Below are 15,335 nucleotides of genomic sequence, written 5' to 3'. Positions count from 1 at the left end.
AAATGGAGGAGGAGTCGACTAAGGGTGGCCTCCATGTTTCGTGGTCAAAGACAAAGCTGCTAAATCTAGGATCAAGTCCATCAGTGACTCCAATCTCTTTGGATAATGAAACTGTTGAAGCAGTCTCCAGCTTTTGCTATTTGGTTCTATACTCACCGTTCTTCCAACTCTCACACAGAGGTTCTCTACTGGATTGGCATCACAACATTTGCCGTGGGTTGTTTACAACAAATATGGAATCAACATAATCTCAGCATGACGACCAAGTTCAGGACCTATCCTCTCTGTACTACTGTATGGTTGCAAAACATGGACACTATGCCACTCAAACTGGGCAAAGCTGGAGGCTTTCCACCCAAAATTCCAATGTCATATATTGGGTATAAAGTGGAATGACTTCATTTGTAATGCAGATGTTTACAGTCACTCCCCGCAGGGCCAGACTACTGGGGCCACTGTCCACAGACAGCATCTTATGCTTTTTGGACATGTTGCGAGAATGCCACAAGACGTTCTGGCAAATGCCGTTCTCCTGGTGACTTGTAACAGCCGGGATAAACTTCCACCAACTGAGGGGTGGAGGTGGCCCAGACGAAGACCCCATATTATATGGGTGCATCATATCTGTTCCAATGTTGGACTCTCGGCCCTTCAAGTCCTTGCAGCTGCACAAAAACGGATCAAATGGCAATTATGGCTGATCGTTCGCTATGCGTTCAAGAAGCAGAAGAGAAAAAGTAGCATGAAATCAGGAAGAAAGATTATAAAAGGGAGAAATAAGTTAAATTTTAAAAATTAAATATTTTATAATAAAATACTCTATATTATAAAGAGTAGACAACTATTTTATCCTTAAAAGAGCAGCAGGGAGATGGCATAAGAACATAAGAATGGCCATACTGGGTCAGACCAAAGGTCCATCTAGCCCAGTAACCTGTCTACCGACAGTGGCCAGTGCCAGGTGCCCAGAGGGAATGAACAGAACAGGTAATCATCAAGTGAGCCATCCCATCACTCATTCCCAGTTTCTGGCAAACAGAATCTAGGGACACAATCCCTGTCCATCCTGGCTAATACCATGGCAGCACAAGTATTTTAATTTTGGCTAGTGCGCTTAATTGAAAAGGAAATAAGTGACAGGTAAATGACCAACCCAGACTAGACCAGAAATAAACTATTTACACTCCTAAAAAAGGCTACAATCCCACAAGCCAATCCACACAGGTGGACATTTATACCTGTGTGAAAACCTGTTGCATCGGACGGGCTCCATGCAATGTTCCATACAGATCAGCTTGCAGGATTGGGGCCAAAATATGCATTTTCCATGGGAGAAAAGACCACGTAACAAAAAAGGTTTGTCTACCCCATGGATTTCACTGAAGCCTATTGTTTTCAGTGCCACATAGCTGCATAGAAACATATGTAAGGTAAGTGCTACGTAACACTAGCTTGAAACAAAACACACCTTAAGTGTGTCCAAAACACCTCGGTTCTTAAATGTCTGATAAAGTCTTTTTCGGAGTTCGTCTTGGGACAACGCTTGAAATTCAGAAGAAGCCATCCTGAGCTAAAATATTACAAAACATCATTACTCATCTTCCCAGCAGACACCCCAGCACAGCTCTATTGAAGGGGTGGGGCCCAGCAGACCCTGTCAAACTGCACCATTTACACCTCGCCGGCACCCAGAGGGGGATGCGGCTCCTCACACAAATACCAGCTGGGCGGCAGTCGCTGGCGCGGGCCTGGGCAATCGCCGCGTGTCTCGTGAGACGGGCTGTTTCGCTAAAGCCCCAGCTCCCGGAGTCAGGGGAACGTGGAGTGCCGGCGCTCCCCGGGCAGGGGGCGGAGCCCGGCCCGGGCTGAGCCTACGAACTGCTAACGGCTACGTGTGGCCCGCCTCCTCCTGGGGGCGATGCCCGGGGGAGGGGGGCTCAGGCTGACCCCGCCGAGACGCGGCGGCCAAGAGCCTGCTCCGGGCAGGGCCGCCTCCGGGGCCCCGCACCCGATACTTCAGCCAAGGAGCCTCGGGCCCGCCAGTCCCGGCGGGGGGGGGGGGCGCCCTCGTGAGGGAGGGGCTGGCGGCCGGGGGAGCGAGCGCGCGCGCGCGCGCGACTGCCCAAGTCACCTCGCTGAGCCGCGGCGGCGCCGGCAACGGCACCTGCCTCCAAACTGGGCTAATCGCCGCTTTGCGGCTCAGCCCGGCCGTTCCCAACCGCCCCGCCCCGCCCCCCGGGAACCCTCGCGAGAACCGACTGTGATCGATGGCTCTCGCGCGAGCTGAGAGCGGCTGGGCGTTCACCTTCAGAGTGCGGTGACCAGCGGTGACGCCATCAGCCCGCGCCCGGCGGTGGGGGAGCTCGCGGGGACAGCTTGGCGCAGCGGCGGCTGGACAAGTGGGTGAGTGGCTGGGGGAGGGGGGGAGAGTCCCGGCTCCCTCCTCTCTCGAGCGCGTGGGCGGGCTGAGCCCTGCTGTGTGCCCCTCCCTTTGCCAGGAGCTGCTCTGCGGGGATCCGCCTGGGCGGGGGCCAGGAATTTCCCTCCCCTCCTGAATGTCCCCAAGCCCCCGCCCCCCAGTTTTGTGACCGTGCAGCGTTGCCAGTTGAGTGATTGTTTGGACGTTTGAATTGAAATTGAAACACTAATACACCCTTTAAAAGCAGGTACAGTGCCTGATAAAATACGTGTATCTGAAAAAGTATCGTAGATGTGAAAAGTGTGACCAGAGACTAGCTTCCTTATACAGCTGTTGCTTTTTTTTCTGACGATGTCAGTGCATTCATTTCGGTGATGTTGGCCATAATAATTTCAAACGACGCTTTGTACGCAAAGTCCAAATGAGCTCTCCCTGACAGCTAGTGATGAGCTGGGGGTGGGGGGAAGTCTTCAGCCCTTTCCAGATTGTATTTACATTTACACCTAATCTACCGAGATATCCAGCAAACAGAGCTGTGTTGCCCAAGTGTTAGATGTTGGCTGGGGTTGGGTTACAAATCACTTGAATGTGGGGGATAAAGAAATGTCGTTGTTCTTATTGTACGAGTAAAGGGCAGTAGAACTGTACTTAGCCTGTGATGATTTGAGGGCATCAAGAGAGAGGGTGGGGACAGGTGTTTTGCTTGATGGTCTACCTGAGTCACAAGTACTATGAGACCTGCCCCTCTCCACTGTTTAAAGACAAAGCTGATTAGGCTCCCTAGATAGTCTTTTCTTCTGTTAAGTGATCACTCCAGCTGAAATCACTGAGAATCAGGTCTAAGTGCATAGACCTGCTGTGGGATAGTGTTTCTGTGGAAGAGACTGCCCAGTCTGCACTAGCACCAAGGTTCCCCTACCGAGAGCTCAGCTGAAATCACAGAGAGCTGGGTGGAACCTCAAGAGACCAACTTACAGAGGTCACAGTGGCAGGTGGCAGCAGAAGGTGACGGTGCAGGGTCATTGGCAACAGAGCGATGGAGTGAACGGTGGCACAACGAACAACGGTGGCCAGAGCGAACAGTGAGCAGCTGGAGGAACGAGCAGGGTGCCTTCTTGCTCCACACCTGGGAGGTGAACTCATGTAAAAGCCCCTCTGAACTCTGAGTCTCCACTGACCAAGGACACCACCGGTGAGTGTTAAAGAGGCTGTTAAAAATGCTGGAGACACAGCACAGTTCATGTGAACAAACATGGCTGTGGCATCATACTTACTATTTAGGCAAAAGATTCCACACGCTACAAACTGGAGGTCAATGTTAAGTGCATTGTCACTTGATCATCCTGAACTTGAACACTGGTTCCAAACAAGACCAGCAAATGCTCACTATCTTTCTGCAAGAAACTCAACTTACTGGCTAGATGCAGGTGGTGCAACAGTGAAAGACTCAACAGTTGAAAAAGTGAAGAACTCTCTCACCTCTTCCAAAAATTTGCATGCATGGCTGATGAATGCACCAATGCAAATGGTCATCAAGTATTAAGTCATTATGTACGTTATCTTGATGTCAGCGGTAGGCCAGTAGATGCATTTTTAGATTGGCTGCATCTGTGACAACCCACATCTTAGAAGAGTTAAATGCTTGTCAGTTAGACCCCAAACAGGTGGCTGCTTGTACATTTGATGGAGCTGCAAACTTTTCTGGAAGACATGATGGAGCACAAGCTTTGCTCAGAGAAAAGGGTAACCCTAGTCTCTCCTATACACACTGCAGAGGCCATCTACTCCAACTAGCACTAGTACGAGCTGCAGACTCTTCAAAAGACATTATAAAAACTATACATTTAATGTCTTCATTATATTCTTTTTTCAGCAAGAGTCCAAAAAGACTGAATATCTTGGAAAATACAGAAGATACACTGGGACTGAAGTTCAAATTAGTCTAAACTGGGAAAACCCTCTGGTTTTCTCATGAGTGATCCTTGACTGTTGTCTTAAAATTACTCCAGCCATAATTACTGGCTTTGGGATAGGATGGGATGGATCTAAGTAGTGAGGCTGGTGGATTACTTTTGCTACTACGTTCAGAGAAGACTATTGCCATTCTTTCTCTTGTACGTCTACTGTTGAAACCACTTGGGTCATTAAACAATGCCATCCAGGCATCTGCTACAACAGTAGTAGATCTTTGTTCAGCAAAGTTTGTCCAGAAGCTACATTTGGATCAATCGGAGAGCTATCCATTGAAAAAGTACTGGAAGAAGCAAAGACTTCAGTCCAGAAGTTGACTAATGAAGGCATTTATATTGAATCCTTAAGTGAAGAGGACAAGAAGTGTTTGTTAAGACAACTGAAAAAGTACACAGACTTGATTCTTAAAAATCTACAACAGCGACTTCTAGATTCTACTCCACCTCTATGTAGCTTTTACAGATCCCTGTCTTATAAAACACCGACATTTGAGTGGAGTGAGGCACTACCAGAAACGGGGCTGCCGTGTGCTCAGGACAGAATAGAGAATTTGAACACAGAGTGGAATATCCTACGACGAATGAATGAAAATTTGACTTCAACTTCTTTTTTATCATCAATAGTGGCTCGACCCAATCTTTATGCTATGTTTCCTGGGATGAAAGAAGTAGGAATTCATCTCTTGCTACTCCCAGTCACAACACTTACAGTTTTACGTTCTTTTTCATCATTGAATAGAATTTTATGTTTTGAAGGAAGTCACCTTCTGCCTGATCATGTGAATGAACTAATGAGCATATCAATTGAAGGAATGGAAGTACCAGACACACGAGAAGCCACCAAAGATGAATGCATTGCATTCAAGAAGTGCATTAACAGAGTTGTGCAAAATTATAACAAGAAACCAAGAAGGATGTAGATGTAGTGCTTCATAGAAAGCTTGAGTAGCCAACTTTAATTTGTGTGAATATTTTCAAATCTAATAAAATGATCATGAAACATTTTTCAGTTTTTACTATGGTGCCATACAGCCCACCGTGAAGGCCCAACCCTCACCGTCTCACCCTCCCCTCCCCCGTAAATTTGAACACTCCTCCCTCTAATTTCAATTCCTGTGCTGAGCGGTGGAAGTGTCACAGTCCTGGGACGAGGGCTTGAGTGATGGGGCCTGTGTGCCCTCCCCCCCCCGCACGGTATCTATCGCTGCTCCGTGGCCCTGTTAGCTGGTGACCGGCGCCACAATCTCTGCCCCACATTTCCCCGCAGGAGGGGGCAGCAGCTGGCTGCTGCACTGGGCCTCCCTTGCCTGTGTCTGTCACCGGCCACAAATTAACCCCCTGCGAGGCAGGGGAGGGGCCATGAAAGTTGAGGGTTAGAGCGATCAACCTGTCCCGTCTGGCCCCACTAATGCCCCCTGGCTCTCTCTGCCTCTCTTCCCAGGGTGGGTGTCAGCTGCTCGGTAATCCTTCCCCCAATCTTGGGGGGTGGGGGGGTGAGTCTTTTCTGCAGCTTTCGCCGAGAGCAGAGCTTTCAAAGCAACAGGCACACATGGCTGTAAAACTATGGAAATGGGCATGGGCAGGGAAGGTAGAGCCTAAAGTAACTTTCAGTTCAAACTGGCAAGATTTCAAGCAGACAGTGCCCCTTTTCTTTTGCACTATTGTCTTGTTTATTACCGTCTTAGAATGTCACTCTTTTGAACAAAAGATAGATTAGGCCCCAATCTTGCGACAACTCGCTGGGTGCTTAACTTTATATGCTGTTAGTGGAACTATTACCCTAAAACGAAGCATATCATTAGTCACTCCAGGAGCAGGTCCGTATTTACTTTCACTTTTAGTTATCGTTACCAGCCAACTACACCTTCAGGGTGTAGTATGCTAGCAAAATTTTGTAAGAATTAGATTGCAATGGAATGTTTAAATATATACAAACGTCTTAAGTTTGTAAAACTCTTTTACAAAAACTTGCTTACCTAAACTGTTTGTCACGGTTTCTTCTTAATGTACAATATAATTTTGTATTAGCGGACTCTTTTTTTTAGGACTTCTCTAAATGCATTTACATTTTGTGTGTCTGGAAACATCTGTAAAGCATGTGTCTTCTTTCTTGGAAAGGGCATTATTTTGAAGACAATGTCTGGAAGTTACTACTTTGTAATAGTTGGTCATCATGATAATCCAGTATTTGAAATGGAATTTCTACCTTCTGGAAAAGTGGAGTCCAAGGTTTGTAGATTTTGATAATACTTTGTATATCTATAGCTGTTTCTGTTTGATGAACATTCATTACGAACATGAATTAATAATAAAGTCTTACTACAGTTCTTTGAGATAACTAATATTAATGTTGCTTGTATAGAAAACTTTTGGCAGAGCAGGAGGTAGAACCCATAACTCCTGACTCTTTCTATGCATTAAACACCAGACCATTCTGTCTTTCCAGAACACATACATTTTTGTATCTTCAGAGATTCTGTTTTGAATCGAGTATGTACTACTTATAGTTGCTGCTTGATGTGTTACATGCTATCCTTGATTTATCTCACCACCTCCATAGTGCAGCTATGTGATGTCACTTACTGTTCTAGAGGATAGTGCGGAGGATTAAGTTTAGAGTTTTACTCTAATCTTTTTTTGATGTTTAAATATTAATATTATAGCACAAAGTTAATACCACTGGCTTTAGTTTTTATTTGAATGATAATCCTGGTTATTTTTTTAAAACTGGTTCAGGTCTGAATAAGGTCTCCAAAGTATGTGTTAATTGACCTGATTGAGTAGCTTTATAAATAAATACAGGTTAGAAAATGTGTAATGTAATGGCTCCAATGAGGATAGAACACATATACCATGATGATGGGTGCATAAAGAAAAAAAAGCGTAGAGTACAGAGCTGAAGTGAAAAGGGGGTTTTAATAATGAGTTTAATTTGTATTACTGATTAGTATCTTCAATGTATCCTAAAACAGAGCTTTTTAGATGTATAGTCATGCTGAAATGCATCTGACAATTGAGTAAACTTCATTTTTTGTACTCTAAAATTAAAATGGTTTGAAGCAGGCAAGCATAATCTCGGATCACATTTTAATAAGAAGTTATAAACTTCTTGAGAACATTAATTACACTAAAGTAGAGATAACCAATGATATTGATACCTCTTGGCAAATAGCCTCTGCCTCTGGATAACACCACTTTGCACAGACCAACAAATTCTGCACAGACTTGCAGCCTGTAAAATCCCATTGAGGTAAATGGTTTTCATGGAGTGTATTGTAATGCACAGAATTTGGCTTTGTAAATTCCATGATTTGGTCTGTTACTCAGTAATGACAAGTAAGTATAGTTGTAGATAGGTGGACTGTTGTTAAGTGCAGACCTGCAGATAAGACATTAAGCCAAGGACCCTACTGTCTGTCTCTAGTGGCTGCTAAAGGTTCCACAGCACACTTTCAAAAAACAAGAGATAAGCCCCATATAGTGGCCATACTCTGTGTTGTAAAGTAGAACACTTTCTCCCTTCTGGTTTTTTTTTGTTTTTTTGTTTTTTTTATTTTCCCCTTTCCTCCTCCCACTCTCATTTAGCTGGTAAGGAAGTGATGATACTGTTTGCTTCCCAGTTTCACTCTTCCTATCATATCTGAGCAGATCAGAAAATGGAGAAAACCATGAGGAATGGAGTGGACCTGTGGGTGCGAGAGCAGCGTATGAGCAGTATTCCCTCAGTATAGGATATGCTGGAAGGACAGCCACAGTTTCTAAACTATTGGACACTTAGGGAATGGTCTTGGCCAGCTCTTCTTTTCAGTAAACCATTTTTGAATATTCTAGGATGAGAGAACTACTGCTAAGCACATAACTGCATTTACTTACATAGTCACTGCACTGTTAGGGACGAATTTAGCTGTGACATTAAGCGAATGCCATTCCTATTTATCATGACTGAGTTGTACTCATTTACACCCGTGATATTTAATCCTAGGATCTATTGCACAATACTTTCAGTAAAATGGACTATATTAAAAACAAAACCCTAGTTCTCTGTTTTCTGATGCCCTATTGTCTTTCACCTCTGACACCAAAGTATTGGGAATATATCTTATTATATTTGTGTTTCATTAAAGATCATGTTATATCTTGCAGAAGAAAGGTTGAGGGGACAAGCTGTAAGAAAATGTACAGCTATTATAGCAGCTGGCAGATTATTCTTAGTTAGGTTTTACTCGTATAAAATAGCTCATTCTGCTTTCCACGATATCAGGATGATCATCGTCATCTCAACCAGTTCATAGCTCATGCTGCTCTTGACCTAGTAGACGAGAATATGTGGCTGTCTAACAACATGTACCTGAAGACAGTGGACAAGTTTAATGAATGGTTTGTTTCTGCTTTTGTCACTGCAGGACATATCCTTTCTCTGTATTTATACACTTTTGCCAGCAAATAATAAGTTAAATGAAACAATTATAGAGCAGAACTAATTCTGCTATTTTTACTGGAAGCTTAGAGATAGTACCCAACATCTGGATGAAGTTTATCAGAGGCAGATCACTTCTAAAAAGATGGGACTAAGTGGAGAAACAGTAATGAATCTTAATTTGGAGTGGGGATGGAGGATGGAGAGGGCAGAAGTAGTACCATAAGGGGGATTCCCCTGAGCAGAGGGATAAGTTTTTAATAAAGATAACACCAGGAGAGGAACAATAGAGAGATCTGTTCCTGCCCGTACAGTTTTCTCTAATTCCAATCCCTTTTTGAAAGCTGCAAATAAGAGGCTTGGATATAACTATACATGCCTGTTGGTGGTCTCTACACATCCAGTAAAAATAAATAGTTTGTTCTGGTCACTTAGATGTACAGACTTGATTTGAACATCAGAAACCAAGTTTTAATTGCCATGTATGTTGTAAAAATAGTGATTGTATTTATTTGACAATCTATTCTAATTTCAGGTACATGGAAACATTACTTTGTATTTTTTTAAAAAAAAAGAACTTTTCTAAATCTGGATATTTTTTACAAAATAAAGACTTGAATGAGGGAGTAACGTTTTTTGCTCCCAAAAGCATGGGGAGTTCAATTACAGATTGAAATTTAATGCTCCCTACAGTTAATGTGCCTGGAGATTCCTCTTTAAATTCTAGATTCCAAAGAACACTGTCTTGCATATATATAAAATTCAGGTGTAAGCATTTGCTGCATTAAGCTATGACTGCTTGCATCAATCAAATACCATGTCAGAGTTTTCATTAGTTTTGCAAATTTAGATTTGGATATAAAACTACTTGGAGGGAGGGAAGAGCAGAGAGTCACTAACAGTTAATCTTAAATTTTTGGAAGGAAAATTGCTTCCTTAATGGTTCCACATATGAGATTTATTATGCTTCATGATGTAAGACAAGAAGATGGAATTAAAAACTTCTTTAATGATGTCTATGACTTGTATATAAAGGTAAGAATGATCTTCTTATAATTTTGTATAAAATTTTAAAGTGTGTTCTACCATACACACTTAAGCAATATCTACATTTGGGAAACTCCAAAATTGCCCTCCATTGCCACAGGTGCAGCTATACTAGAGTTAATCACACTGGAAACCCTATCTAGACCCAGCCACTGTAGCCAGAGCAGTTAATACTGTGTCTATTAGACTTGATCTTAGCAGGTTTAATTGACACAGCATTATAAGCAGTTCTGGCCATGGGGAGGCCTTCATTACTGAGTGAAGGTATTATCACTAAGAGCCAAATTTAGGGTGAGCCTAAAATGGTGTAAATTGCACCTTCTCAACTCCTGTGGGTGAAATTTAGATATGATGCATTAGAGACTTAAAGTCTAAGGGAGTTGGTGTGACTGAATACACCTTGTATTCACCCCTTAAATGCTGTTGTAATAATCTTTGACCAAAATATGCCTTGTGAGTTATCATTTTAAAGCTAATAACTCACTGGTCAATAATATGATAAAATGTATGTACACAATGTGTATTAAGAGTTATGAACATAAGATGAAATTATGACTCAGTGTGTTTACCAGACAAGTCTGGGGAGAGGATAAACCTGTTCCTCAAAGATAAAGGAAAAGCTGACACCCTCTATCCAGGTCTCATGAAAGTTGATGAGCAGCCACCGGTCAGGTGGCCATTTGTTGCCAATGAAGAGGGGCAGGAACAGATCAATCTGAATGTTAGCAAGCAAATGGTAGAGACTCTTTTACCAAAGGGGGATTAGACTACACAAGTGAGGGGCAAAAAGATCCCTCTGATCTCTCTCACTCATACACACTCTTTTTCACTTAAGATGACAAAGGAACCAGCCCTTTGACTTTGGGTGGGGGTAGGGTGGCCAACTTTCTAATGTCTCAAAACTGGACCCCCTTGAGGCTCCAACCCTGTTCCACCTCTTCCCTCGAGGCCCCTTCCCCTGCTTGCTCCCCTCACCCCTTCACTCGCTGCTCTCTGCCCTCAGCTCCAGTTTGAACAGCCCCAAGGGACTTGCAAACCCCAGCTTCAGCAGGCAACCTGAAAGTGCAGATCAGAAGATCTCTGTAGCCAGGTAGCCCCACTGGCGAGCTAGGACATGACCTTCCTGCATGGCAGCCTCCAGCCTCTCTCTGTACTGCCTGCCCAGTAACCCTCTTCCCTGCCCATTTGAGCCCTCCCTGCCCCGGAGCTCCCTGGCCGGGGGAAGTACTGGTGGCGGGCAGCTCACATTCATTCTATACCTGCTGGCAGCCCCTTACCCCACTCATCAAGGGCCCCAACACTCTGTCCTCTGCTGCAGCCCTGCAAACCATGCTCCTCAACGGGGGTGCCCAAGTTGCATGTGTGTTGCCACAGAAGCCACTGCTTCAGGATCAGGCAACAGGCTATCACTTCCCCCCAACCTGCAGTAATGGGATTTTTAGTGTCTTATCAGTACATCTGACCACACAGTGCCAGATCCCCTTTTTGACCAGACTTTCCAGTCGATAACCAGGCACCTGGTTACCCTAGGTGCGGGGAGGATCCTGTCTTGGGATTTTAGTGAGCAATATTACTGGGAGCATGTGGTAAGGATTTACCTTGAGCCAAGTCTACTCTATTAAATTTTAGCTACTAGGAAGCGTTTTGTCTTGTAACATTTGTGACTTCAATATCTTATACTTCTACTCACTTAAAATGTATCTCTTTGTAGTTTAAACTTTTTATTTTTAATCTGAACAAATCCAGTGTTTAAACTGAACTGTTTAGGTAACTCCAGTTAAAGTAGCAAACAGTTGCATATTGACCCCCTTACAGGGGCAACAGGCCTTTAATATCTGAACTGCCCTGAAGAGTGCTAGACAGTGCAGAACACACATTTTGGGGGAAATTCATTTGGGGTCACCCTGCAGCGAGTAACCAAGGCTGCTGGAAGCCACAGTGTGACTGGAGTGTTGCTGGCAAGCTGCTGGGGTCAGAGTTGCTGGACTAAGGGTGTAGCGATACACAGACACTCAGGGTGTGACCTGCATGCTGTTTGTGAGTGGCCCAGCTTGGGAGCTACAATAGAAGGCATTGTGAGGCGCCCATAGTTGTGGGGTAGGTGTTGACAGCCCCTCAGTGGGCTGAATTGCACCACAGTTTGTTTAAACTCTTGTAATATACAAATGGGATTGGGGGGCAGCAGCCTCTCAGCTTGGTCAAATTAATATTACAGTATGGAGAAAGAACTAATATTTGGGGTCTGATAACTGTCTTTATTTAAACAAATAATACCAAGTCTTATTAAAATGGTTCCACCAGCTGGAGCAGCTGCAATAATACACTGAGGGGAAGATAGTCACCTGAGCCTCAGAATAATGCCAGTTTAAACAGAAATGTCCCATAATATCACTAGGGATTTCTACTTAAAAACTGGTGCTAAGGTTCAATGTAGGGCTTTTAGTAATTGTTCTCTTAAGAGCTGAAGAATACTAATTATTTCTCTGTTTCTTTGTAGTTCTAAACAGTCTGTTTATTGATGAGTCTCTCTCCTTTTTCCTCAGTTTGCAATGAATCCATTCTATGAACCTAATTCTCCTGTTCGATCAAGTGCATTTGACAGAAAAGTGCAATTTCTTGGGAAAAAACATCTTTTAAGCTGAATACTTTTAAATAGAGAGACTTTATTGCATCTTCATGAATCTGAACTGTAATTAACTTAAATAACATGGTAAGTTTTCAGCATGTTTGACATGTCTCTTTTTGAAGACTTAAGACAAATGAGCTGCCCCATAATTTTTTTCCAGTGACAACTAAAAACCAACTGAGCTTTTGGGGTTATGAGAAATACTGTAAAAAATCCTTCTAGTTGCCATGTGTCGTGAAAGTGTTAAACGAACAAGTCAGTATAAACAGTGGTAGCAAATCTTGCTGTATTCCAAAGTTAAAGGCATCAGTATATCAGTTGCCTTATCAATGCAGAGATGAAAAGCAGATCTCTTCTGTTTATGTAGCCTGTTGGAAATCAGATCTAAATGCAAAAAAAGCTTTAGTGTCTGAGTGTATTTCACAATTGTATGACTTAACACAACGAATAGGGAATTTCTTAATTGTTAGGCCTAAAGGGAGAAATATTGGTTAACGTAGTAAGATTAAAGGTTGCTATGTTTGTCACAGTCCCAAATAGGAAACTCTTGCACAGCACAATACAAGACTAATTTCCCCTTGCCCCTGTCATGTGAGCTTTCAGAGATGCATCCCAGAATGCTGTGGTTAAAGAAACATCTGGGGCTGGCAATTAAGACCTTGCAATACTATTTTCCAATAAGTCAGCAACTCTCAAACAGTTCTCTTTTTTTTTTTTTTTTTTTTAAGATCACTGCTGAACAATGTACTGCATGGTTGATGTAAGAAACCTATACCTGCACATTGTGCCAGTGAAGGAATAAAGAAAATATATCAAAAGATTTACAGACATTCTTCCCTAACTTAAGCCATTTCTTTTCAGGACAATGCTTAATCATATACTTAAGTTCCACAGAAATAAATATTATTTGAGTGTTGAAGACCCTCCTAAATATGGAACTTAAACTATTTTTTGAGGTTGGATAGGGTGCAAGGCAGATTTTGGACCATTCTGTTTACTATTCTGCACTACAAAATAGAGTAACTTTGCAAGTAGGTATCTTTATACTGTCATTCCAAAATATTTATAATTTTAAAATGAATAGCATAATATCAAGCAGATAAACAGCTAAATAACTGTAAGATACTTTGGTTCAGTTTGGAGTACACGTAATCCATTATTTTGCATGTTATATAAACTGATTTCTCTTAGCATTGGCTTATTAAATATGTGAAAGACCTCATACAAGTGACTGAAGACCTAGTTGTTTCAGAAACATTTTGCATTGTCCATTTAAATTGGTTATTTAAATCGTTTTAGCTGTATATTTATCCAAGCCTCATTTAAGAATTATGCTCATTTCTAAAATGTCCCAGGAAAACTGGAAGATAATATTAAGAGGTCCTGCCGTTTCTTTCAAATAAAATTATTTGACATTGCATGGTGTGGTCACTTCAATTGCAGATATACTACAAATGAGTTGAAAGGAGATCATTTTACAATGTGGTAAAATATGAGGGCTTTTTTCCCTGAAAGGACATCTTTGCTCCATTGTTGCTTATAGACTTGTATAATAAAGATCTGTTTTTTTTGCCAGGCTGCTGTATCACAGTAGATGTAAAAGGTAAAATCTGAAACCAACAGGTAGAGATTCTGAAGACAATTTAATCTTATACTGACTTTTTTCAAAAGTTGCTAAGTGGAAAACAACTGGTCTTCTTTTGATAGTGGGAGACTGCTTTCTCATTTCGAAGATATTTGAAAAACTGACTTCTCAGTACATAGCTTATCTTAGTTATAAAGTTATGTTAAACAATTGATTTGTTGAACCTGTTCTTTTCTCTCCAGAGTCTAAAGTTCCAACAGCAAGTATTTCAGTTTAACTTATGTACATAGCAAATGGGGAACTGTTTTAGAAGTGATGAACTATGAGCTGACAAATTCAATTTGTCATAGTATTTTAATGTACAGCTACAGTACTGCTAGTTTGTATATGTATTGTTTCAGATTTAAAATTCGCCATTGCTTTGTTAAAAAATAAAATACCCCCATATTGTTTGAATGAGGCCTTATGGGCCTAAAGCGTTCCTTTGTTTGCGGAGAATTCATCTGTGGGGCTACTGGGCTTTTCTTGTGGTATACAGTAGAACCTCAAAGATACAAACACCATATTTACAGACTCACCGGGCTACTGGACATAATGTGAAACCAGAAGTAACCAATCAGGCAGCATCCGAGGGGGGGAAAAAGGCAGAAAGTAAATACTCTACTCTGCCTGCATTGCATCTTCAAGGTAAGCACATCTGGGCTGCTAGCCTGAGGCAGCAGTGGGGTCTGCACTGCTTTTACTGCTGCCCCTGCCAGGAAGGGGATGCACTGTTTTTTTTACCCCCAGCTGCCCCCGGGGATAAGTTGTTCTCTCTCTCTCACACACCATCTGCCGGCAGGATGAAAAGCTTGCAAACTTATGCCAGGGCTGAGTAGAAAGCTCAGATGGCACTGAAACTTGGCCTGTAGTGTCAGCTGCTGAATCTGGAGCCCAAACTGTGCTTTGGTCAGAGTTGTGAACACTTCAGAGTTACAGACAACCTCCATTCCTGAGGAATCTGTAACTATAGTTAAATATTTTTGTTACCAGGTCAAAGACACACATCCCTTCAGTGCATTGACAATGTACTTACTGAGTATATCCATGAATGTTAACAAAAGTGCATAGTTCAAATATGTCAGCATGGATCATGCTGTAGGTACTCATGGGCTAAAGACTGGATAGAGCCCATTGAATAGTAGGTTTCAGAGTAGCAGCCGTGTTAGCCTGTATTTGCAAAAAGAAAAGGAGTACTTGGGGCACCTTAGACTAGCAAATTCATTTGAGCA

General features: G+C 42.5%; 2 protein-coding genes across 25 annotated transcripts in view; one reads left to right on the top strand and one right to left on the bottom strand.

Moving 5' to 3' along the window:
• OFD1 (OFD1 centriole and centriolar satellite protein) overlaps positions 1-2,278 on the bottom strand; it is a 61,837-nt gene extending 59,559 nt beyond the window's left edge. For 5 of the 22 annotated variants that reach the window (XM_043503928.1, XM_043503931.1, XM_043503934.1 and 2 more), the window contains exons 1-2: positions 1,948-2,251; positions 1,469-1,570 (exon numbers count right to left, since the gene is read on the bottom strand). In XM_043503928.1, the coding sequence (XP_043359863.1) occupies positions 1,469-1,564 (96 nt within the window). In that variant the 5' untranslated portion in view covers positions 1,565-1,570; positions 1,948-2,251. Of the gene's footprint in view, positions 1-1,468; positions 1,571-1,668; positions 1,927-1,947 lie in introns of those variants that run through there. The other 17 variants (XM_043503933.1, XM_043503966.1, XM_043503968.1 and 14 more) reach the window with 9 other exon arrangements.
• Positions 2,249-14,545, top strand: TRAPPC2 (trafficking protein particle complex subunit 2). 3 transcript variants are annotated; one of them, XR_005290626.2, is made up of 6 exons: positions 2,250-2,403; positions 6,508-6,618; positions 8,651-8,795; positions 9,756-9,841; positions 12,397-12,563; positions 14,056-14,545. XR_005290626.2 is itself a non-coding variant. In XM_043504030.1 (5 exons), exons 2-5 carry the CDS (start codon positions 6,526-6,528, stop codon positions 12,493-12,495), a joined length of 420 nt encoding a protein of 139 aa, XP_043359965.1. In that variant the 5' UTR covers positions 2,249-2,403; positions 6,508-6,525; the 3' UTR covers positions 12,496-13,202. The 3 variants fall into 3 exon arrangements, 2 of the variants coding, with proteins under 2 accessions (XP_043359965.1, XP_038243203.1); XM_043504030.1 differs by lacking the exon at positions 14,056-14,545 and having other exon boundaries at positions 2,249-2,403; positions 8,651-8,766; positions 9,730-9,841; positions 12,397-13,202; XM_038387275.2 differs by lacking the exon at positions 14,056-14,545 and having other exon boundaries at positions 12,397-13,202.
• Positions 14,546-15,335: the final 790 nt, after the last annotated feature.

The sequence above is a fragment of the Dermochelys coriacea genome, chromosome 1 (genome assembly GCF_009764565.3).
Source record: "Dermochelys coriacea isolate rDerCor1 chromosome 1, rDerCor1.pri.v4, whole genome shotgun sequence".
NCBI lineage: Eukaryota > Metazoa > Chordata > Testudines > Dermochelyidae > Dermochelys > Dermochelys coriacea.
The sequence above is the reverse complement of the archived record's forward strand: the minus strand, read 5'-3'. Positions and strand labels throughout refer to the sequence as shown.

What these genes read in the sequence shown, in the direction of transcription:
- TRAPPC2 (XM_038387275.2), top strand. Translation starts at nt 6,526, where the DNA reads ATGTCTGGAAGTTACTACTTTGTAATAGTTGGTCATCATGATAATCCA. An exon ending in CTGGAAAAGTGGAGTCCAAG is followed by an intron (nt 6,619 to 8,650) that starts GTTTGTAGATTT and finishes CCACGATATCAG; the next exon opens with GATGATCATCGTCATCTCAA. An exon ending in TGCTTTTGTCACTGCAGGAC is followed by an intron (nt 8,796 to 9,755) that starts ATATCCTTTCTC and finishes TAATGGTTCCAC; the next exon opens with ATATGAGATTTATTATGCTT.